The 24,288-nt window shown below is 38.4% G+C and overlaps 3 protein-coding genes across 7 annotated transcripts; all 3 read left to right on the top strand.

Moving 5' to 3' along the window:
• Positions 1 to 495: 495 nt before the first annotated feature.
• On the top strand, positions 496 to 18,652 carry LOC134634032 (NLR family CARD domain-containing protein 3-like). 5 transcript variants are annotated; one of them, XM_063483061.1, is made up of 13 exons: positions 986 to 1,325; positions 3,184 to 3,205; positions 3,344 to 3,476; positions 3,867 to 3,965; positions 4,248 to 4,346; positions 4,901 to 4,979; positions 10,677 to 10,905; positions 11,024 to 12,824; positions 13,875 to 14,048; positions 14,781 to 14,954; positions 15,686 to 15,735; positions 15,862 to 15,941; positions 18,575 to 18,652. In XM_063483061.1, exons 3-13 carry the CDS (start codon positions 3,388 to 3,390, stop codon positions 18,584 to 18,586), a joined length of 2,886 nt encoding a protein of 961 aa, XP_063339131.1. In that variant the 5' UTR covers positions 986 to 1,325; positions 3,184 to 3,205; positions 3,344 to 3,387; the 3' UTR covers positions 18,587 to 18,652. The 5 variants fall into 5 exon arrangements, with proteins under 5 accessions (XP_063339129.1, XP_063339131.1, XP_063339127.1 ...); XM_063483057.1 differs by lacking the exon at positions 18,575 to 18,652 and having other exon boundaries at positions 15,862 to 17,426; XM_063483059.1 differs by lacking the exons at positions 986 to 1,325; positions 3,184 to 3,205; positions 18,575 to 18,652 and adding an exon at positions 496 to 661 and having other exon boundaries at positions 15,862 to 17,426.
• Positions 6,808 to 10,478, top strand: LOC134634034 (piggyBac transposable element-derived protein 3-like). Its single transcript, XM_063483062.1, has 3 exons — positions 6,808 to 7,174; positions 7,579 to 9,102; positions 9,342 to 10,478. The coding sequence occupies exons 1-3, from the start codon at positions 7,146 to 7,148 to the stop codon at positions 9,622 to 9,624; spliced, it is 1,836 nt and encodes a 611-aa protein (XP_063339132.1). The 5' UTR covers positions 6,808 to 7,145; the 3' UTR covers positions 9,625 to 10,478.
• On the top strand, positions 18,589 to 22,480 carry LOC134634043 (V-set domain-containing T-cell activation inhibitor 1-like). Its single transcript, XM_063483077.1, has 8 exons — positions 18,589 to 18,661; positions 18,883 to 18,971; positions 20,160 to 20,468; positions 20,681 to 20,968; positions 21,174 to 21,262; positions 21,359 to 21,427; positions 21,943 to 22,040; positions 22,152 to 22,480. The coding sequence occupies exons 2-8, from the start codon at positions 18,902 to 18,904 to the stop codon at positions 22,210 to 22,212; spliced, it is 984 nt and encodes a 327-aa protein (XP_063339147.1). The 5' UTR covers positions 18,589 to 18,661; positions 18,883 to 18,901; the 3' UTR covers positions 22,213 to 22,480.
• The last annotated feature ends 1,808 nt before the right edge of the window (positions 22,481 to 24,288 follow it).

Here is a 24,288-nt window from a genome sequence, read left to right as displayed (position 1 = left end):
CATATATATATATGTATATATATGTATATATATATATATATATATATATATATATATACAATAATATGACAATACATATAATATTGGCCATATTATATTTACATTACCACAGTGAGATGATTTTAGTCTCATGAACAACATTAGCTAATTGTTATTTAATAACTAATCTTGAAATGACTTCAGTACAGAAATGAAGCCCAACTATCATGTTTTACAGTCCCGTGGTCTCAGCCTCAGATACTCAACTAATCAAAGTGATGTCATTAAAAAAAATGAATGGACAAAAAAATATTTTTTCTCCTTCATTTATGTCACACAAAACTGTATGAAACGTTTCTCGCGGTTAGTATCATGGTTGCTAGGCAACCTGAGCAGCGCGACGAAGGCTAGACCGTCCCATTTCACAAGCCTCTCACTTCCGCTCTTCTTGCGCACCGTACGTAGTACGCGAATTGCGCATACCCCGAAGGGTGCGGTCGCTGGATTGGGACACAGGCCGTTTCTCAATTCTCAAGTACGCGAGTACGTACTCGCGTTCTCGGCGAGTACGTACTGGCCGAGAACGCGAGCACGGACTCGCGATTTGTACAATTGGAACACCAGCGTACGTGATGATGTCACAGGTCCGGAGTTTTTACTGCCGTCCCCTCTTAATGTAACTGTGAGTAACATGTTATGAAGCTTAACTTTAATCACAGCCAAACCGGTTTACTCAGGAACAAATAAAACACTGAAATAAACCAAACATTAACATTTAGAAGTGATCTAAGTGACTTATATATCATTTTTAACCTCAGTAGTGAAACCTCTAATAATAAAATTAGTGTACATGTACATACGTGTACATACCTTAATAAAAACAAGCAGGTGAGATGTTGGAATGCTTCTATTGTTATTTTAGTGGACACTCAATACTATAGACAGCTGCTGGGGTTTCTTTAACCTGAGTAGTGAGAAGACCGCGAGCGGGAGGGGGGGGGGGGGGGGGGTTGAAAACGATGTGCCGGGAGTCCGCTGTTGAGTTTTGGACGAAATGCATTCTGGGATATTTAGCTGTACCAAGTCCACACAAGTCACCACCGATGCATGCTCGATAAAACGGGCGGATCGAGAACACATCCGGGACTTTTTCGCGTTCTCGGCTTGATGCGTACTTCGAATTGGAACAGTACTTGGTCTCCGACTGATGACGTATCACGAGTACACGAGAACGCAAGTACGCACAAGTACGCATATTGAGAAACGCCCAGGTGCTCTTGGTGTTTCAGGAAGCAGCTCGCCTGTGAGTCAGTTTTTAGTTTCCGGTATGGAGCCGAGATTCTCCTGTGAGTTTGCTTTGATTCTTTCTCGTCTTTACGACCTTTACGGTTTGCTTTCTGGCTGTGATCTTTGCACAAGATGCAGTCATCTTATCAGGCTCTTACCTCAGGACACACGTTAGATAACTGTGTTTGAACAGAAATTACAGAAAATACAGGTATAGATAATTGATTGAAATCAAACATCACAAACTATATCGAGTTTTTATGTTTTGGAAGAACAACGTACCGCTTTTTCCTGTCAGTTGTTTTAAAATAAAATTACATTGAAGTTTGATTTTAGCAATTTAGTCAGATTGTCAAGTTCAGGTTCTTACAAATTTTCAGTGTTTCGCTAACATGATTCCCAGTTTCAGCAGCTTTCCACTCTGCTAAAAAATACGAAAAAATTATAAAGAGTATTGACTTGTAGAACTGCAGGTATCAGATGATTAACTGAATAATCAGCTGACAGTAAAGATCCTTACTAATCAGATCGTTGATAATAATTTGTGTTTTGAAGCAACATCTGATGGGGGGATTTGATGTATAATCTTTGTTTTTCATGATACTGAACTTAATAATTTTAGACTACCGATGCTGCATTCAGCTGGTTTTGATATTTTATGGAAAACTATCAAAATCAATGAACTAGAAGATAATCAGGCTGTCCTGATTAATCCTGGAACTTACAAAGATAGATCATTATTTGATGGAAAATGTTTCTTATTAACAGCAAACCAATGTGTGCACAGTCAAAGGAGCTTGCAAAGAAAAGCGTCTGGAAGACGTTTCACCTCTCATCCGAGAAGCTTCTTCAGTTCTAAGGTCAAATGGTGGGGAGTCCCAGATGTCACCATTTGAACTTAGAACTGAAGAAGCTTCTCGGATGAGAGGTGAAACGTCTTCCAGACGCTTTTCTTTGCAAGCTCCTTTGACTACGATGTGCTGGATGACTGAGAACCTTCACAGACACAATGTGTGCACAGTTTTCTGAAAAGTAACCGGGATTATTTATTGTGCAGCTTTAACACTGTCGACACTCTTGTTACTCCTTTACTGGAAATCAACTCTGATGGATCAGCTGAAAAGATGGAAAATGTTTATACTGACTGAATATCAGTGCACTGAAGCTTCCAGTCAAAGTAAACCAGTTTGTGTCAGTGAGTTATCCTGTGTGCTGATGTTCAGCAGGAATGTTGGGGTCCTTACTCAAAACAAGTAATATATTACACATTACTCATTACTTTTCTTAAAAAGTAATGCAGTGCATTGCTTAAATACTTGACGGAGAAATTCATTACACTATTCATTACATTACTTTCTTGTTATTCCAGAAAATAATCTGAAACACACTGTCTGAAAATGACTAGCTATATATATAGACCTCAGGCTACAGGCTCACACACTAACACAAATAATAAACGTGATTTTTTTTTAATTTTTTTAGTGTTTACCTGCAGTATGTAAACAAAGTCAAAAATACAAATCAAAGCTAAAAACCATCTAAAAGAGACTTAAGTGGGATCACCAGAGTGATTTAACTATTTAACCTGAACAGGTAGAAACAGAGGTTGTGACCCTGAATACTCATGAATGTTTTTGCTACGTGAAGAAGTTCAGGCTCTGGTTGCTGGGCTGTAGTTGTCATCAGTGTTATCATCACTCTGTGTTTTTGGTTAGCATGTTGTTCTTCGAGCATAATGTGGTTATTTCTGTTCTGGGCGCAGTTTGCATTCAACCATCGTGCTCGTGCCCTTTTGGGGAAAAAAAATGACGTTATATCATATCCTCACTCCTTATAAACTGCTTCAGCAAGTGCACAGAAAGAAAAAACAAAAACCATGTTTGATGTTTTTTTTTTTCTTTCTATCTCACCGGCTAGATAACTCAAGAACCTTTGTAATGTAAGTAACCACATAATTGTAATTGCAATGTGATTACAGTAGTGTATTACTTTGTAACACCCAACACTTTTCAGTGCACGTGATGGAAAGAAGGATTTCAGTTGATGTTCATGTGAATAATTTGTGTTTCCTCTGCAGATGAAGGTAGAAAGTGTGCGTGAGCTGATGTGGTATTCCACAGCATGGATGAGCGTGAGGACAGAGAGGAGGGAGTCCCTCCCTGTAAAACCAATCTGTGTGAGGAACATGAGATCCAGCCCAAAGCTCAGAGGTGAGAGGACATCTCTAAATATCGCAGCTGTGCGCTCACATCACTGCACCATCATTATTTATAGAAATACTAAACATCGACCTGGACCTAAAGTTAAAGAACAAGCTGAACAGAAAATTATTTAATATTTCAAAGACATTCATGAGACACAGAGTAAGTCATTCTCAGGATTCAATCAGAGTTAGATAATATTTCACAAGATAAATTGTTTGAGTTTTTTAAGATTTGGATTGTTTTTTTAGCCATTTCTAATATAACCTGGTCTACAAATGTAATTTCTTATTTTTACTCATCATTCATTCTCACTCATTATTCAAACATGTATAATCACATTTTGTCTTTTAGCATTTTCTGTCCAACATGATTTTACTGAATATTTTTTTCTTTCAGTTCCCATCAGAGAGCTGAACCCAGCTGTGTGTCCTTAAGAAGCAGCCATTCAAAGCAGTATGATATTACATTTAAAGAAGAAGCTTCTGCTGTGGAGAGGTAAACTGTGTCCGAATGTTCTAACCAAATCCGTTTTTCTAAATAAATTTAAGAAATGTTTCATGTTGTGGTAGCTCAGTTAATTTCATTGCACATTCATCTGACACATAGTAAGTAGTTCTCAGTATTTAATTAGGTTTACATAATATTTCTAAATGTTTGAGTTGTTTAAGATTTAGATATTATTTATTTATTTCTATTGTAAACTGGTCTAGATTTGTAATTTAATATTTTCTTTCATTCTCATTCTCAGGATTTTACCAGATATGTTTTTTCTTTCAGTATCGATCGGAGGCCTGACCCCAGCTCTGTGTCATTACAGAGCAGCCATTCAAAGCAGTATGATATTACATTTAAAGAAGAAGCTTCTGTCGTGGAGAGGTAATCTGCATCTAAATTTCTAACTGATTCTGTTATTTCTGAATAACTTCTCCAAATGTTTCCCGTCAGACCGGCTCTTGTCACGCATGTTTCTGTGTTCATATGTGATTTTGTGTTTGCTGGAGTTTTTCCACAAACACAAAAGTCTTAATGAGAGCCTTTCTTGTCTATAATGAGCCTAAATGACTGTTTCCCTTTCTCTCATGAGCTTCCTCTTAGCCACCCCATCTCATAGCAATGCTGTGGTTGATGATGGAGTTCTGAGGTTAATAAACATTGTAATGGTCCATGCACCCCCAACACATATCGAGTGTCAGGATCCTTGAAAGACAGCAGCTTAATAATTTTACAGCAAGTACTGTGAGGGCATTTATTGTTTTCACTGTCTGTGACAGATAACACAGGGCGCCCTCAGAGCTCCAGGCATCAGCAGGAAGGCACTTTTTTGTTTAGTTTGGGTGTTTTTTGGTATTATGTGGAGGACCAGTGGCACCTTAGGTAGCTGTTTATGGTGTTTTGTGGGATTATACTTTTGCTTCATGATTCCTCCACAGAGTGGATCAGGAGACCTCAGAGGTTCCCAGTGGTCGGTCTGAGCAGCAGCATCAAACACACCTGGACTCCATATTTGTGGTTTGTACATGCACAACAGCTACTTTTACATTTATTCTCTTCTTAATTATTTCGAAGTTGAGTGTGTGGGTTGTGATTCAGGAGGTAGAGCTGGTTCTCCTTCAAACAGAACGCTTGTGTCAAATTTCAGCCTGCTCTAATGTGCATGCTGTACATGGTACATATGACAAACACTAGTTTCTTCTAGCATTGGAGGTGAGATAAGGTGAAATGGAAACACAATTAAGCACAGTTGAATACTAAACTTCTTTTTAAAGGAGAATATAAAACTTTGTGGTTTAGCCTTACTGGTGACTAATTTTACTTCTACAGATACATGTTTTTCTTCAGCTGCTGGTTAGTGTCTAGTAAACTATTTGGGTAGATAGATAATTGGAAACCATTTTGTTAAAAAACGTGTCTGGTCATGAGAGATGACAATGATCCTGTTTTGTACTGTGCAGCTCTCATATAGAACCAGATGTGGTAAAAGTACAGATATTCTGTACTTAAGGAGAATTACAGATGCCTGGGTTACAAAATACTCCAGTAAAAGTACTGAAGAAACTTCATTACTTAAGTAAAAGTGAACAAGTACTGGCACCGCAATATACTCAAAGTAAGAAAGTAAAAAGTATCTCCTTGAAGGACATTTCTACTAACCATTTGTGTACAAAGCTAACTGTACCTTGTGCTATATTAATATAACAATAAAACAATATTAGTACATGAAAATACAAATATTATTCAAATCAAAATTTTAATTCTAATAAATATACTCAAGTTGAATCTGTTTGTTTAGGTCACATGCAGTGAAAGAGAATTTAAAAATAAACCTAAAGAGGAAAATGAGTACAGTCAGGGGTTAAAGTTGGAGCTGGCATGTGAGAGAACCACAGTTTGTGGTGTAGTAGCTCAGTGTGGGGAAAAGAATCACAACTCACAAAAATTTCTATTGTCAGATCCAGTAGATTTTTTGCACAGACTGTAATCAGCTGATTTCATCTGAATTCTTGAATTCAACAAACTGGCAGCAGTTTAACCAGCTATTTGAATGAATCTAACTATCATCATCTTAAATGCATGTTAGTCTACTACGCTTGATGTAACCCAACACTGACAGGCCGCTGTGCAAAAATAAAAATAAAATTAATTTGCAATAAATTCACAGAAAACTAACCTCTTTACAAACTACCAGTGCTTTCGTGTAACATTTGAATAACACAAAATAAGTATAGCTTAGTTTGTTTTGCAGGATGATTGACAATATGAAAATACATTATTTATCAAAACACATCATGTACAGATCCAATATGTGGTTAAAAATGACAACTGTGTCACTGAGCAGGCCTTACCTTTAAATCTAACTTCTCTTCCTCCTGTCCTGTCTTTCCTTCATCTTATCTCACACTCTTTTCTCTCCCTGTGAAAAACAGCAGCTGGACCTTTAGCTTGCAACACACTGTGTGACAAACTTCACACAAACAGTTTGTGTTTGCTGATGTTTGTGGAGCTGATAGAAATGTCAAATATTAAATTACCTGACAGTTAAAAAAATGTTACTTCCTTTATGTTCGCTCCTCTTCTGTAGAACTAACTAAATGTTTAAGTACCTGACCACAGTTTATGGACACGTGCACCATTCCAGCCCACTTAAACCCCTGAGTATAAATGCTGTAGATGAACCAAAAGTAACAACTCTGTTTTGAAAATGTAAGGGGTAGTAAGTACAAATATTTGTGTTAATTTGTAGGGAGTAAAAGAAAAAGTTGTCAGAAAAATAAATACTGAAGATACCTAAAATTTTTACTTAAGTACAAAGTATTTCTGCTTTTTTACTGTACCTTATTATCCCAAAAGTGCACTTTAGAGTTTCTGAAAGTAAAATAGAAGAGAAAACGTTCAGCTGTCAGGGCTCCGTCGTGTGGAAACAGCTCTCAGTTTGTGTTCAGGAGACACATGCCTGCTCTAGTTTTAACCCGTTTTGCCCCACTGGCAACAATTGTTGCCAAAGTTTATCACTGTCATTTTCGACTCACAATAAAAAATCTCAAAGGTACTAATGCAACTTTTTCCACTTATATGCTAGTAGACAACTTAGACAAAGGTTTTGATTTTTAAAAAATCGTTTCCAAGTGCTTCCTATCGCATGACATCATCTGCTTCCCGCTCTTTCTGGCTGAAGACATGGCGGATGCAAATCATCCTGGAAAGAGGTAATTTTCATAAATTTCTTATGACTTTCCCCCCAAACATATTTATAATTATTTAATCATTCAAGTCTCTAGAGTAACCCTCCCCAAAAAAATTGTACCTAGGATAAATATTTTTTTGTTCATGGGCTTATTTCTGTGAGTGGCAACAAAAGTTGCCAGTGGGCACATAGCATGTCGCTAACTAAAGGAAAACACTGTCTGCAGGATTGCTCCTAATTTACTTATTTAAAATTGTAGAATGATGTACAATGGCTCATTTTAGTCCTTTTAGAATAATTCCTAGCTAAATAAATTCACAGGTATTCAAGGCCTCTGTGTATAGGATTTTTATACATTACCATACATCATTTTCTTGCTAGCTAAAATTCGCTTGCTAGCTAACATGTATGTTGTCCTTTCCTTAGGTACACCGTAGCAGAGATCCTGGCCATGCTGCAGGACTCTGAAACTGTGGCGGACATCACAGTTGTGCCTGAGTCAGAAATGCACGCACATGACACAGACTGTGACAGTGACCAATCTGATGATGAGGCCACTGGTGACCATAACCGCCTCCCATCAAGAATACTCAAAGGTGAAGGCTTTCTACCTAATTCGGACATGCAGCTGCCAAATCCCCCCGATGATGATCCTGGGTGCTCATCCTCAGTGAGTCAGACAGAGACTAGAAAGGTCAGTGGCACAAATGAAAAGGTGACCAGTCAGATTGTTGGGCCCATGCTCCACAAAACTAAGAACCAAGACAGGAAATTCAAAAAAATCAAAATTGCGGCCAAAGCACCAGCACAAGCCAACAAAAAATATCAGATCCCTCGCTATGTCCCCAAAGAACATGATCCTGGCTTCACATCAGATGATCCAGTGGATATCTTCCTCACATTTTATCCCAAGTCCCTCAGAGATGTCACACTGGAAATGTCCAATCTCTACGCTGAACAAAAAGGGAAAACGCTCAACCTGACTGAGGATGAACTTCTTACATTCTACGGTATTCTGTTGATCAGTGGATACAACACAGTCCCAAGGCGGCGTCTTCTCTGGTCAGACGATTGTGATGTCAGCAACAATGCTGTAAAAGATGCCATGCGGAGGAACAGGTTTGATGAAATTATGTCTTCTGTTCATTTAGTAGACAACATGAAGATCACAGCTGACCCGTTCTTCAAGGTGCGTCCCCTTTTTAAGCATCTAAATGACATCAACAACGCAATCCCGATAGCAGAACATGTGGCAGTAGATGAGATGATGATTGAGTATTTTGGAAGGCATGGGTGCAAACAGTTTATTAGAGGGAAGCCTATTCGTTTTGGGTATAAAATATGGAGCTTAGCATCCTCCTCCGGGTTTGTCCATCAGATGGAGCCATATGTAGGAAGCCACACACATCTGGTGGAAACTGGACTTGGTCAGGGTCCAAGTGTGGTTCTTGGCCTGGCAGAGAAATCTGAAGTGCCACCTGGAGTCAAGTTTTACCACGACAACCTCTTCACAACCCTGTCCCTGGTGGATGAGATGACCCTGAGAGGCTATGGCAGCTGTGGCACGATGCGACAAACTCAGCTCCATAACGTTCCCTTCACAGCACCCCAGACCTTCAAGAAGACACCCAGAGGAGATGCTGAGTATCTGGTTGAGGCAGAGAAGCTGATTGTAAGGTGGAATGACAACAGCGTGGTCACCGTGGTGTCGAACATGGAGAGGGAGTTCACCGAAACTGAGGCGAAGAGATGGAATAAACAGAAGCGGACTATGGACAAGGTCAGACAGCCCAAGTGTATCCAGGACTACAACACACACATGGGAGGAGTGGACCTGCATGACCAGTTTGTCAGCCGCTACAGAGTCAACATCCGGTCCAAGAAGTGGTGGTGGCCATGCTTCAGCTGGGCCCTGAACAGTGCCATGGTGAACAGCTGGTGCTATTACAGGTACACAAGGCTGTATGTTATTTAGTGATATCACAATCGAGTTGGTGATGTTTGACTCGAGGTCATCGCTAGTGCTCTTCGGTCGACAAGAGCAACAGTGATGATATCCAGACCAACATCACAAACTCAAGTGTGATATTGCTTTTACAGAACATTCTACATATGGGGCATGACGTTGTAGAAAGGATGAAACGATGCACATTCATGCATCTATCATGCTTGTTTTGTCATTCATTTAGGTCCTGGAAAAGCGGGGAGAATGATCTCCTCTCCTTCCAGAGGCTGGTAGCCCAGACCCTCCTCCTGCGCCATGGAACAAAGCCAAGTAGGCAGGGCAGAAGATCTTCAATGGCGGTGGCGATAACTGATGCCACCAGGTTTGATAATTTGAACCACTGGCCCTGCAACACTGGTAGCAGGTACAAGCGATGCAAGAACTGCGGCGGACGCACATCATTTGCGTGTGGAAAGTGTGATGTGCCACTACATGTGGAGTGCTTCAAGAAGTACCACACTGAGTAGAACATGCATGAAAGATGATGGAATGTATGGGAAGAAATATGTTATATATGTATATATGTTTTTAGAGGTTCTAAGAAAAAAATGTTTGTTGAGTTTTTGAGTATAAAAAAATTGAGAATAAAGAAATCAGTTCAAATTGTTTGATGTTTTGAATTTTATACAGGGGGAACCTGAGGCTCCACCTTTTTGTTATTATTTATTATGACTATATTATTATTTTGTTCTTATTATATTATTATTATTACTTCTCTATTATTATTATTAGGTGACATTTGACCTAGTGACAAGCTGTGTGACTACTGGCAACAATTGTTGCCAGTCATAAAAATGCTATTTTCTTCAAAAAAAAGTACAAAATGGAAAAAATAAATACATAACATGATTCAGAGGGACTCAACTGATAAAATGATATGCCTTACAACTCTGAAAAAAATCTGGGCACAAACGGGTTAAGATTAGCCTTAAAACTTTGCTGTTTGATGAAGCTTATAGTGAGGACTGGATGAGGTGATCATGAACCATCACTTAGTTATGCTGATGAAGGCTTAGGCTCCTGGAGGACTTCCCATGATGCACTGATTATGTCTTTACTCCCCTCTTTTACTGCTTAATCATTTATAAATCATCACTGCATTTTGTCTTTTCTCTTTTAACACTAATGTGCAATAATCTTTTCTGGCATCGTTGTATTTTTACTGAGTTGTATATAGCATTGTATTCTATTTTTATCTTATTGCATATTTTATTCTACTGTATATAGTATTTTATTTTATTCTATTCTGTACAGTTGTGTACTGTATTTATTCTTATTTTATTTTATTCTAATATTGCTTCATAACTTTTGCACTGTCCACTTCCTGCTGTGACAAAACAAATTTCCCACGTGTGGGACTAATAAAGGTTATCTTATCTTATCTTTTGTAGTTTGCGTTTTGTTCTCTTTATTGTTCCTGGGTCTTTATACTTTTCATTTCTTTCTTTTATTTCCCTATGTGTTGCAACTGCTTGTGTTTATGGAGTGACCAGGTAATTTATAAAGTATTCTGTTGCAGCTGCTGGAGGACAGCATTGTCACTTTTGTGAAGAATGAACTGAGGAAGATCCAGAAGGTTCTGACTCCAGATTACCCAGAATTGTTAGAGAGTCAGAGGGAGGGTGAGGAAATGTTAGACAGTGAGGATGAAGAGCAGAGGAGGAGCAGCAAAGAAGCATTGGTTAAGATCACACTGCTCTTTCTTAGGAGAATGAAGCAAGAGGAGCTCGCTGACCGTCTGCAGAGCAGTAAGAGGATTCATGCTATTTGATAAATGGGACATTTATTAATGGACCAATATATACTCACAACATATGAACTTGACAAGTCCTTGACTTATATTTTTTTGTCTGTTTGTTCCTTTAGAAATGTCTTTTAGGAACTTCCAATCGAGTAAAAGTGAGCTTAAAGCAAAACTGAAGAAGAAGTTCCAGTGTGTGTTTGAGGGGATCGCTAAAGCAGGAAACCCAACCCTTCTGAATCAGATCTACACAGAGCTCTACATCACAGAGGGAGGGACTGCAGAGGTCAATGATGAACACGAGATCAGACAGATTGAAACAGTATCCAAGAAATCAGATAGTTCAGAAACAACAATCAGACAAGAAGACATCTTTAAAGGCTCACCTGAGAGACATGAACCAATCAGAACAGTGCTGACAAAGGGAGTGGCTGGGATTGGGAAAACAGTCTTAACACAGAAGTTCACGCTGGACTGGGCTGAAGACAAAGCCAACCAAGACATCCAGTTCATGTTTCCATTCACTTTCAGAGAGCTGAATGTGCTGAAAGAGAAAAAGTTCAGCTTGATTGAACTTGTTCATCACTTCTTTCCTGAAACCAAAGGATCAGGAATCTGCAGCTTTGAAGACTTCCAGGTTGTGTTCATCTTTGATGGTCTGGATGAATGTCGATTTCTTCTGGACTTCCACAACATTGAGACGCTGACTGATGTTACAGAGTCCACCTCAATGGATGTGCTTCTGACCAACCTCATCAGACGGAATCTGTTTCCCTCTGCTCGCCTATGGGTAACCACACGCCCCGCAGCAGCCAGTCAGATCCCTCCTCAATATGTTGACATGGTGACAGAGGTCAGAGGGTTCACTGACCCTCAGAAGGAGGAGTACTTCAGGAAGAGATTCAGAGATAAGAAGCAGGCCTGTAGAATCATCTCCCACATCAAGAGAACAAGAAGCATCCACATCATGTGCCACATCCCAGTCTTCTGCTGGATCACTGCTACAGTTCTGGAGGATGTGCTGAAAACCAGAGAGGGAGGACAGCTGCCCAAGACCCTGACCGAGATGTACATCCACTTCCTGGTGGTTCAAGCCAAAGTAAAGAAGGTCAAGTATGATGGAGGAGCTGAGACAGATCCACACTGGAGTCCAGAGAGCAGGGAGATGACCGAGTCTCTGGGAAAACTGGCTTTTGAACAGCTGCAGAAAGGAAACCTGATCTTCTATGAATCAGACCTGACGGAGAGTGGCATCGATATCAGAGCAGCATCAGTGTGTTCGGGAGTGTTCACACAGATTTTTAAAGAGGAGAGAGGACTGTACCAGGACAAGGTTTTCTGCTTCATCCATTTGAGCCTCCAGGAATTTCTGGCTGCTCTTCATGTCCACCTGACTTTGATCAACTCTGGTATTAATCTTCTGGAAGAGAAAGAGATGACATCCCAGAACTCTGAAACAAAAGATCCCACTCCCTTCTACCAGAATGCTGTGGACAAAGCTTTACAGAGTACAAATGGACACCTGGACTTGTTTCTCCGCTTCCTCCTGGGACTATCACTACAAACCAATCAGAGTCTCCTACAAGGCCTTCTTTCACAGACAGGAAGTAGCTCACAGACCAATCAGGAAACAGTCAAGTACATCAAGGAGAATATCAATGAGAATCTGTCTGCAGAGAAAAGTATCAATCTGTTCCACTGTCTGAATGAACTAAATGATCGTTCTCTAGTGGATGAGATCCAACAAGCCCTGAGTTCGGGAAGGCTGTCTACAGATAAACTGTCTCCTGCTCAGTGGTCAGCTCTGGTCTTCATCTTACTGTCATCAGAGGAAGATCTAGATGTGTTTGACCTGAAGAAATACTCTGCTTCAGAGGAGGCTCTGTTGAGGCTGCTGCCAGTGATCAAAGCCTCCAACAAAGCTCTGTAAGCAATTTTCAATTCTAATCCTTATAATTTAGTCAGCAGACTGTAACTATATCTTCTTTTGATGGTACTGAACATAGCTCAGTCTCAGTGTAACTAACCTTCATCATAATCCTTTATCTTGTTGTTTAAATCTCTGTTATGTCTGCTATAATAGCATCTAGTTAGGAGGAAAAATTTGGACTGCACAGCTTTTTACAGAGACACTTTTTTACATAGACGGTGCTTGGATTACTAAGTCCAGTCTAAAGGTATGTTTTCAGAACAACTAAAGTACAAGGCAGAGGAGGTGGGGCTCCCAAATATTAAGTGCTGCCCTTCCTCTTTCCTGAAATAGACCAATCAAAAAAGAACTATGCTTTTAGGAAGAGTAATTTTAAAAGAGAAATGGCTAAACTGCTTGTTTTAGAAAGGATTAACTAAAAGGCTGCGTTAAGGTTTGCTATGTGATTAAACAAGGAGCTGTACATAGGAAAAATAATCACAGTTTAAAGGAAAATGACCAGCAGTGGTGTATGATTGTATCAGTGAAGTAGGTACTGAACTATATCTGCCAGCTTTTTATAAGTACTGTAGAGGCTAAGCCTACACTTGAAGCCACTGAGGTGTTCGTTGGTGGGGGTGACGTAATGTCACTGTTATGCATGAATTTATTAAACTTGATACAGTCCAATTATTTCAGCTTTACTCATCTTGTCCTTTAGATTTTTTATTGTCACAATTTAACGTAGCAGTGCAGCAGTCACAAACTGTTTGCCTTCTTCCAATCAACAACACAGCTGACGCTAATTACGTGTGTCTACCTTAAATACTTTCAGATAAACATACAGAAAAACTCTAAAGGTGACCTCTAGTGGCATACATAAGGTATCAACCCAAAAATGGCTTCCTACAAGTATTTTGACTTACTAAGAAAATGTGAAAGTGTTCTGTTTTTGGTCTAAACGTAAACTAGTTTTTTACTTATTCACAAATTATGACTTTATCAAGGAAATATTTGTTTTTCTCATTGAGTGTCAAAATAAAAGTTTTACATATTTTTTTTTACAGACTGAGTGGCTGTAACCTCTCAGGGAGAAGCTGTGAAGCTCTGACTTCAGTTCTCTGCTGTCGGTCCTGTAGTCTGACAGAGCTGGACCTGAGTAATAATGACCTGCAGGATTCTGGAGCGCAACTTCTCTCTGCTGGACTGGAGAGTTCGCATTGTACACTGGAAACTCTGAGGTCAGGAATCTGACTTTTCCTTTGATCTTTTAAAAGCGTAATTATATTATTGCATAGACAGTTCAATTTTAAAGCGGAATTTATCTTTATTAAAAAGCAATGTACAACAGAGCTTTTAATGTAGTTGTAATTGAACCATTACTTAAAAGGCCTTTACATGATCCAGCTTATAAGCTAATTGTAGGCTAATGTCTAATCTTCCTTTCATTAAAAACATCTGAAGAGTTCTTGTAGGTCAGTTTTAGGCTTTAGAGTTCATTATAACACAGAAATAGCACTATTGAAGGTTAATATTGATCTTCTTATGGCCTTTGACAGTTGACTCATCTCTGTGCTTGTCCTCCTGTACCTCAGTGCAGCATTTGATATTGTGCATTATACTACAGAGGCTAGAATACAATGTTGTTATTAAAGGAAATTGGCTACAATGATACAATGATTACAAAGGCCTGAACGTTCAGGCACCATCATATCTCAATGACCTTATGGCATCATATTTTACCAACAGAGTCTTTTGCTCTCCCTGTAGTTCTTGGATCAATATAGTTCCTAGAGTTTCCGAACGTAGATGTGTGTCATTACACAATTTAAGACAACTGGTGTTATCTGTCTAAATTATCACATTATAAATAAAGCTAAACTGAAGTGAATGAATAGATGGCATTGTATCAGAAAAAGAAAAAAGCTTCAGTGAAGTGTTCACAGATAGATTGTTGTTTTTTGTGTCTTCAGTCTGTCAGGCTGTCTGATCACAGAGCAAGGATGTATTTCTCTGGCTTCAGCTCTGAGCGCCAACCCCTCCCATCTGAAAGAGCTGGATCTGAGCTATAATCATCCAGGAGACTCAGGAATTAAACTGTTGTTAAGTGGACTGAAGGATCCATGTTGGAAACTAGACACTTTAAGGTATGAGGAGAATGTTTAACAGTGGAGGAAACATTTTCTGTGTCCTCACTATGTTTCTGTTTGTTTCATACAGATATGACCTGAGCAATCACAAATGCAGGGACATTTTTTCCTTTGCCCACAACAGAAAAGTTAGTCGAGTTTACCAGTAATGACGTATTTATGCTGAAGGCTGTAAATCAGCATTTGATGCCTGTAATCTTTGGGCCCTCAGGCATGAAAATGATTGCATGATCTCAGGAACATGCTGACATCTTCTCTGAGGCAAAACTCATTTAAAATGGACTGATATTATATGGCCTAAGGCTTGCAAAAAATCAGTAAATACCAATAAAAGGTCACAGAGTGATTAATGTTCTCTGTCATTTTAAAGCAAACAAGAAGAGGACAGAATAAAAACTGATAACTGAGTGCAGTATCTGCAATGAACATATGAGTATGCTAGTAAAGGACATATATGGGTTATTCAGTGCTGACTTAAGCAGCACCTCAATAAAAGTAATGAATCAGGGTAGCACAAGGATCTTGATTCGCTTCGCTTATTATCATATTGTCAGTACAGTGCTCAGCAAAATTGTTGAACCAAGGTTTGACGTTATGGATTTACTAATATGAAAAACAATCCAACTGCTGCCTCAAAGAACTGAAAATCCATTAAAGTGTCTTTGTGAAAAAGTTGGACTGTGTGTGCATGCTGAAAGACGGTGGTCTGACCCCTCTCCTCCTCTCAGGGTGGAGCCGGCTGGAGTCCGATGGTTGCGACCAGACGGTCTGAGGAAATGTAAGTTTTTAACATTCATAAAATCAAAGCAGCACAGATTTAACTATTTTCAAACTGTTGTATCACTCAGTCACATCTCTGATGTCATCAAAACTACAACATTGTTGTGTTTGTTGTCTCCACCAGATTCCTGTCAACTCACAATCGACACAAACACAATAAACAAATACCTCAAACTTTCCAACAACAACAGGAAGGTGACACAGGTGAAGGAGGTTCAGTCATATCCTAATCATCTAGACAGATTTGATTACTGGTATCAGCTGCTGTGTACAGATGGTCTGACTGGTCGCTGTTACTGGGAGGTCGAGTGGAGTGGAGGGATTGATATATCAGTGAGTTACAGAGGAATTGAAAGGAAAGGCGACAGTAAAGACTGCGTGTTTGGAAGGAACGATCAGTCCTGGAGACTGGAATGCTACAGCGATGGTCGCCCTCGTTCTGTGTGGCACAATAACAGAAGCATGTCTTCCTCCTACTCCTCCTCCACCTCTTCTGCCTCTAACAGAGTAGCCGTGTACGTTGACTGTCCTGCTGGCATTCTGTCCTTCTATAGAGTCTCCTCTGACACTCTGATTCACCTCCACACCTTTAACACCACATTCACTGAACCTATTTATCCTGGATTTGGTTTCAATCCTAATGCATCAGTGTCTCTGTGTCCTGTTTAGTATGAAGAAGCTCCTCCAGTTAGAGAAACACCAACTGTTTCCTGTCTCATTCACTCAGAAACGTGTTCTCAGATTCATCGACTGTTCTAAATAATTTATTTTAAACGTGTTCCTCTAAACGAAGACGCTTTGTTGTTTTCTGTCATTTTCTGGTGAAAAGCTTCAGTAAATATCAGTATGTTGTGTTTTCATGATTTAGTTTATGTCATCTGCAGATGAGACAAACTGTGATACTAGAGAGGAACCAATGAGCTGCAGGGATTTGTTTACAACTGTCCAGTGACCACAAGCAAGCCTGCTGTCAGATTTTGGCCTCATTTCATCCATATTTACTGACTGTTAAAATGATGAAATAACAACAAGATTATAACTTGTCTGTGGTTACATTTGAGGAATTAAATTTATATAATTATATAAGCTACATTAAAGTAGCTGTCTAGATTGCACAGTCTTTGATTGATTGATTGATTTAGTTTTTTTGTTTTATTTAGTAGTACAAATTTTACAAAAAATAATACAATTACGGGGGAAAATTTGGGGAGTTATGAAGTCTGACAAAAGAAATTATTTTTAAAAAGTAAAAAAAATAAATAAATTGAAAAACATTAGTAGATTTAACTTGATCCTTTTTTAACACTGGTGCAGCAGCAGCTAAAACTGACCAGCATAATGACTGAGATCAAATGCATTTTTCTGACTTTTCTGTGGAGTCTTGTGTTATGAACAAACAGTGCTCATGAAAAAATAGTATGAAGAAGATAGATTTAGAGATATGTGTAATTTAGTTTGTCATGAACTGTTTGGTCTGTCAGTATAACTGGAAAAAACTGCAGAGATTTACTTCACCTCAGTAATTTAATTTACTGAAATTAACTGAATCTGCAGCATCATCTCACTGTTTAAAAATTATCATGTGACCGAGTCTTTCTTCCAGAAAATAGTATTCAGCACAACAAAAACAAGAGATGTAGATTATTTGTAATGTGTATTAAATAAAATAAAATAATGTCTTTGTCACAGTTTAAGCAGCAGAAATTTTAAAAAGTTTTTTTTTTATCCTTTTTTTCACGTTTTAAAACAAAAACCCGACTCCCAACTCACCGGGCTCCCCAACACTGCAGGGTTGATGGCAGATGATATAACTACTCACTGTCCTTCTGCCTTTACATCAGTGAATTTTAAAGGTTCTTCTGCGAGGACCTGAAAAACTCCTTGATGGAGTTTGATCCTGAGCAGCTAAACTTTAGACTGTATCTTTTAATAGATGTTGTATATTTTTAGTGACATCTTCTGGTTGAAAGTTTGCTACAACACCAAGCAGTTTAGCTCACATACAAAGCACTCTTAAACTTGAGTAATAAAATGAAAGAATAAATATATGAATTTTGTATTTTAGCAATAAGTGAATATGTTATTTTTCTGCATATTCAGTCACTTAAATCACCTCTTTCCTCCCAATTCGGATTCTCAGTTTGAACTTTAGCAGGTTGTGATGGCCACGTCTATGTGCCCAAATGCATTGATTTGCTGCCATATGATTGGCTGATAAGATATTTGCATTCATGAGCAGTTGAATAGGTGTACCTAACAGAGTGGCTGGTGATTGAATATTATGCGTGATTTTGGTGTGCAGTTATGAATCGATTTTCTAAATAACTACAAAAAGCATGACATGATTCTCTTGCACTGTTGCTCATGCTGTTTTATGAAAATGATATTTATTGATTACCATAATGTGATCTGCCCTCATGATTTGAATGCACTGAAAAGGTTGACCTACAAAGTAACCTATGCTGGATCAGTAATCAGAGGCACTCGGGAGTCCTACCTTTTTTTGTATAAATGAAAACAATGTTTTAAGTGTTTAGCATGTGCGCATGCGTGAGGGTAGGACAGCTGCACTTGAATCCTGGATTCTGAGAGCAGCTAAAATAAAGAAAGACGCAGTAAAAGGTTTGGTAGCATTTCAGCGAATGACTCTTCTTGTGAAGAGTTGATGATTGACAAGTCATTCGTTTCTTCTTACCACACCTAGCTATTTCAAACACTTCCCTGAGTCATAGTTTGAAGACACTTGAGAGCGTCACAAGCAAACAAACAAGCCCGATGAGTTTTGTTATGAGCCAGTAACATGTTGGTTCTTTTTTCAAACACTGATGAAGTAACAGGGAGGCAACTAGAACTGAACGAGCTAATGACTGGGATCAAGTCCGTCGTGTTTTTGACCATGCTGAACTGTCGGTGGATAAAAGGAGGTGAGTGAGGTGTTATCTTATGCGTGCATATACATAATACCTTATTCTAACCATTATAACTAACCATTATCATGGTAGTTATTATGAATGGATCTAAACATACCAGGAAACAATATGGCAGGCTAAAGAGAAACAGTTCATTCTGTGGGCGTGGAGGCAGAAATCTCAAATGCCAAAACTACATGTTCTAAGAGAGACTTCTTTTTTCTTCTGTTATGAAGTCTGATCAGCAGCAGGAATATGGAACTGAGCAGGATAATCGGGATCAAGTGTGTTGTTCTGGCTTTTCTGTGGACTCTTACAAATGGAGGTGAGTGAGGCTGCCATGACCGTCATTATTACAGGTGTGTTTAGGGTCATGATGGTTTTTATTCAAAGAAAAAATGAACGTGCCAGGAAATATGGCAAGGATTTAGAATTACAATAAGAAATGTGTTAATATTTTGTTTGTGCTCCTCAGAAAGTTTACATAGATGGTATGTCTGAAGGAGGTTTTTAATTTTGCTTGACTAGTATTTTGTCTAGAAATCCAGTCTTCTGTTGTGTTCCATTATATTAACTTTAATGGCAGAAATTTCAGAGATATTTGTGCCCCAAGACTTTTTTTTCCTCGCAATTGTGTTATTTTGTATGTGCATCATTCATTAAGAGATGCCAGTGAGACCTGCTATGATGCATAGTTCAGAGATGTGACACTGACAAAAAGACAGAAGACCAAGCTGGAGCTGGAACAGTTGAAGATTTTTGTTGGCAGTGACCTGGATGGACAAGATAAGAAAAGGGTACATCAGACACTTAGGTTGACACAACGTTAGAGACTCAAGTCTGAGATGGTTTGGACACGTGTAAAGGAGGGTGATAGTGGGTATATTGGACAAGCGATGTTGAATATGGAACTGCCAGGCAGGAAGAAAAGAGGATGAACATAGAGAAGGTTCACAGATGTAGAGACAGAACATTCAAAGGAAGATGTTGGGGATATGGTGAGACAGAAGCAAAGGGAGCAGCTGAAAGAATCATTATCTATTCATCAAATTTGGAAAATCCTGGATCTCTTGTGCATCATTTTAGACACTTGTAACTAAATTTTAAACACTTAAGATAACATTTTTTGAATAGTGGTTTGCTACAAAGTCTGAGTTCCTATTCACCTACTGTGTTAGTGTAAACTTAAAAAATGGTATCACATGAGAAATGTAGTTTTTGAATTTGACCTATGTGCCGGCATGCATTCCAGCTGTCACATACTTTTGTTTTCTGTGTGGGAAAATGTAAAGTATGTAATGTTGCTACCAGAATGACACATCTTTCAGCTATATCAGACTCCAACAGCACCGTGTTTACATTCAAGCAACCAGCTTGGTTTTGTATTTTCATAGCGTTTAATTTAGACACCAGGTTTTTACTGGTGGAAAAACTAACTTTTTTAATTTAATTGTTGGATTTCAGTGAAATGTCCTCTAAGTTGAACCGTGTTGGGTGTCTCTTTGTGTTGCAGATACTGAGGTGTCCTGTGTTTTCCAGGAAAGTTGCATCTTACCCTGCAGTTTCCAAGGTAGCACCGATGCAGTTATCAGCTGGAGTCTGCTCAAGGCAAGACATGTGTCCATTCTCTCCTACAACTCCAACCAAGACCAGCTTACACAACAGGATGAGCACTTTAGAGGCCGGGCATCATTATTTAAAGACCAGATATCTAAAGGAAACGCCTCACTCCAGCTGACATCAGTGGAGTTTCAAGACGAAGGCAGATACAAATGTGCAACAGGAGGAAACAATGATTCATTTATCAGCCTAAAAGTGGACGGTACGAGAAACATACAGGACAAGACACTTTTTTTTTTCTTTTTTTTACTATACAGTAAGATATATATCAAGCTTTGTCTTATAAACAGAAAACATTTAAAGACAAAATACATGTTTTTTTCTAATGACACATTTTCTGATTCTACAGAGTGAAAAACATTCATCCACTGAAAATTGAGTGAATAATTCATAAAGTATATTTTTTTATGACAGCTCCAGTCCGTGAGGTCAACATTGAGAAAGCAGAAAACAGGATCACCTGCAGCTCTGAGGGGATCTACCCCGAACCTGTGCTCACCTGGTCCACCAGCCGTCAAACCGTCTTCAGGAGCACAACCATAGTCCAGCAGAGTGGACCGAATGGAGAACTTTATAACATTAAGAGTTCTGTGATATTGCCTGACACCAAACATGATTTTACTGATATGACCTACAGCTGCACTGTCAGCACTCGCAGCAACAACAAAACAGCCATTTTGTCAAACCGCAACCTGAAAGAAGGTAAGTGTGTTTTAAGATTTGTGGTCAGTCAGTCAGACTCTTACCAACCAAATAAAAAAATGTTCTGCAAAATTCTTCAGAATTTGTTATTAACGAAATACATATAGTAGTTATTTATGGTTATTGAAATTGATTATTAAATAAGTAAAATCAACACTTTTCATTTGTGTATGTGCGTGTTTGTGTCTGTGCGTGTTTGCTACAGGCATCGCTAAAGGCATGGTGGCAGGCGTCATCATGATTGCGGTAATATTAGGCCTGATACCGATATGCTGCAATAAATTTAACAGTAAGGTAAAGACAAACAAACAGATATCAGGAAGGGAATCTTCTTCTGAATTTTGGGGATCTGTTGTGTTGATGTGTTGAATTAATAATGCAACATTTTAGATGCACCAAAGCTGCTCAGTGCCAATGAGTGTGCTGCCTGCAGTGGAAACAGGATCAATGGAGTTACAGGTAGGGACAGATGTTGCAATGAACCCCCTTAATCTGACCAAACTTTACTTAGAAAGTCCAAAATTTAATTCAAGCCATTTTAATTCTTTACAATAAAAATAAAAATAATTAAAAAAACCTTTAATTTCGTTTGCTTTTTTTTTTACCTTTTCAGCTGTTTCTGTATAATGTTTGAAACGTATGTGGTAGTCTAAATTCATATTCTGTTTTTTAAAAATGTCCAACGTTGATCTCTTTTTCTTATAAAAACAAAACCATAAAATAATGTATTTCTATGCTTTAGCCCAACATGTACAAGTTCAGAGGCAAAAGAGTAACAACACAGTGGAAGTCTATGTATTTTAAAATGTTTAAAGTCATGTGAAAGGAAAACGTTCACACGATTGTATGCAACCCTTTACAAATGATATTAAACTTATACAAAAACCTTTTTAGTACATGATTTAATAGCTGTACTACTTTCTATAGAACTAATATAAACTCTTGGATGACAAACTCTTCTTCTGTCCCATCAGGCTCAGCAGGTTCCTGATGCTGCAGAAATATCAAGTCAACTCGATTTGGTCCTGACAGAAAAAACTTCAGAGGAACTGAAAACACTGATCACACCTGGGTAAATCTCTCTCTCTCTCCTTCTCTTTTTAATCCAGTGTATCTTTGGTTTGCTTTTTTGTTTATTCTTAATGTATTTCAGGACAGAATTCTTTATAATTTCATTTTGCAGGCACGATCATGAGGGAGATGATTTATTACCAAAGGCAGCGGCAGAACCCACAGAAATGTGAATCCTGTAGAGACACGGCCTCAGACAACCTGACCTCTCCATTTATTAAATCATTTTTAAATGTATCTGTTAAATGTACCTGACTCAGTATCATTAAATGATGCTGATACACTCTGAGGTCTTTTCTGTTCTCCATCAGTGACACTAATGCTCACTTTGCACATGTATGTGAAGTTCTTTGATATTTTGAGTTTGAGATTATGGTTTCTCCTCTACCTCATGTACTCGATAAAATGATACAAAATAATCAAGCAGAAAGAAAAAGTCACTCATTATATTTCATAACACATAAATTAAAATGTTTACTTGTACAATAGTTTTAGGTGTTTGTTTTTGTTTTATTAAAAAAACACAGTTTTGAAATCTGGAGGTTGTAAGCAGCACATGTCTTCAGTGTTTTGTAAAAACATTCACAAATATTAAATGTTTAAGACCTGACTATGATTTAATGAGCTTTACTGTTTTATTATTTGTTGAAAACTTATTTTTGCTTTTCTTACTGCTAATGTTTTTAGGGACTGTCACATGGTGTTTATTGTTAATGCACCTTTTGGATGTCTACACCTTCATGTAGTGACTTTATAAATTTTAATGTTTGCATTTAGAAGTATTAGTGCCATTTGGTTGTTCGTACTCTTACTGAGCTCATACAAGACTATAGCACTTGCAGTAAATGCAGTCATCAATACTCAGTTTATTATAAGTGCCCACCCTGTTTACAGACTGGTGATGGCTCTCATGCTCACACTGACACCTACACATAACCTGATGTTAAATAGCAAATTTGGTTGTATTTAGCAAAACAAAGAAATAAAGTAAGTTTGGCTTTACTAAAAAATATTTTTTTAGTCTCAATTACAAATTTCCTCTATTAAAGAAAAAGTTTTCTTATAAAAAATACAGTCTTGTCAAAACTTCATCTGATTCTACATTTTGTGGAACATTTTTTAAGTCAAGTGTAAATATGATTTTGTTTTGGAGGCTATGAAATGATCGAAGTTCAATTTAAGTAAAAATTTGAGATATAAGATAGTGCTTCCCGTCAAACTTCAACAAACAACCATTATTCCCATAATGTGCAGGTATTGACCTAAATGACAGAAGAAAGAAGTCCAATGAACAAAAAGTAAATCTTCATTGAAGCTGAAAAAAGTCCAAAATAGCAAAAAGCAGCAAAAACAAACCAAAAATGATATCCACAAAAACACTGAAGGGAAATAGACTGGGAGATTTGGATGGTGGAGAAACAGTGGAGTCACCACCCGCTGTGAGAAGAGCTGACATTAACATAAATACCAACTAACGGAGAACTGACACAAATAATTCACAAATGAGCTGAAGACATGCATTGAATTCAAAACCCAAACCAATGTCATCAACCCAACCCATAATAACATTTATTACTTACTCATTTAAATATTAAATTACAACAGCTGTGATGGCCGACAACATAACGGGTATAATAATTTACTATCTAAGCTATTTAAACAGGCAGAGCAGGAAGTCCACTGGGGAGGATAAAACCACCGCTTATCAACATTACAACACGCACAGTAATCGATGCTGCAATCTTAAAGAGGCAAAGTTTGTGATTTCCTCATAGCTGCTTGCAAGGAGCTGCAACAAGTTGTCGCAAATCATGATTATTTTTCTATGAAGCAAGAGAGCAAGAGAGGACCTGCTCTGCACTCAGACACAGACAGGAGGCCGTTCTGGTAGAGTTTGGTAACTGAGCTTTTCAGCAGGTATCAAGGGAACCTAAGTCAGTCTTTTGTGAAAGGACCACAGCCAGTAGACTCTGAGTAAAATGTGGGGATTGTGGCTTATCTGCTGAGGGTGAGAGGGGGCGGAGCACACAGGAAGCAGTGTCAGGTGAGTGAGTAATACACCTGCAGCAAGTCTGCTAATTTGTTTTCCTCATACACAGCAGTGTGCTGGGACAGAGAAGACCAGGAATAAATGTGCTTAACATTTAACTCTCTTTTCCAAAATCGCCCTTACCTGATCCAAGGAGTTCTGCCACTCACTCACCAATCCTCAGACAGTATTGGTTAAATATTACAAAATGAAGAATTAT

The sequence above is a fragment of the Pelmatolapia mariae genome, linkage group LG9, assembly GCF_036321145.2.
Source record: "Pelmatolapia mariae isolate MD_Pm_ZW linkage group LG9, Pm_UMD_F_2, whole genome shotgun sequence".
In the NCBI taxonomy this organism is placed as follows: domain Eukaryota; kingdom Metazoa; phylum Chordata; class Actinopteri; order Cichliformes; family Cichlidae; genus Pelmatolapia; species Pelmatolapia mariae.
Note: the sequence above shows the minus strand (reverse complement) of the source record. Positions and strands in the feature narration are given on the sequence as shown.

What these genes read in the sequence shown, in the direction of transcription:
- LOC134634034 (XM_063483062.1), top strand. Translation starts at nt 7,146, where the DNA reads ATGGCGGATGCAAATCATCCTGGAAAGAG. An exon ending in GCAAATCATCCTGGAAAGAG is followed by an intron (nt 7,175 to 7,578) that starts GTAATTTTCATA and finishes TCCTTTCCTTAG; the next exon opens with GTACACCGTAGCAGAGATCC. An exon ending in AACAGCTGGTGCTATTACAG is followed by an intron (nt 9,103 to 9,341) that starts GTACACAAGGCT and finishes TCATTCATTTAG; the next exon opens with GTCCTGGAAAAGCGGGGAGA.
- LOC134634032 (XM_063483059.1), top strand. Translation starts at nt 3,388, where the DNA reads ATGGATGAGCGTGAGGACAGAGAGGAGGGAGTCCCTCCCTGTAAAACC. An exon ending in GAAGCTTCTGCTGTGGAGAG is followed by an intron (nt 3,966 to 4,247) that starts GTAAACTGTGTC and finishes TTTTTCTTTCAG; the next exon opens with TATCGATCGGAGGCCTGACC. An exon ending in AAAGCCTCCAACAAAGCTCT is followed by an intron (nt 12,825 to 13,874) that starts GTAAGCAATTTT and finishes TTTTTTTTACAG; the next exon opens with ACTGAGTGGCTGTAACCTCT.
- LOC134634043 (XM_063483077.1), top strand. Translation starts at nt 18,902, where the DNA reads ATGGAACTGAGCAGGATAATCGGGATCAAGTGTGTTGTTCTGGCTTTT. An exon ending in TATCAGCCTAAAAGTGGACG is followed by an intron (nt 20,469 to 20,680) that starts GTACGAGAAACA and finishes TTTTTATGACAG; the next exon opens with CTCCAGTCCGTGAGGTCAAC. An exon ending in AAAACACTGATCACACCTGG is followed by an intron (nt 22,041 to 22,151) that starts GTAAATCTCTCT and finishes TTCATTTTGCAG; the next exon opens with GCACGATCATGAGGGAGATG.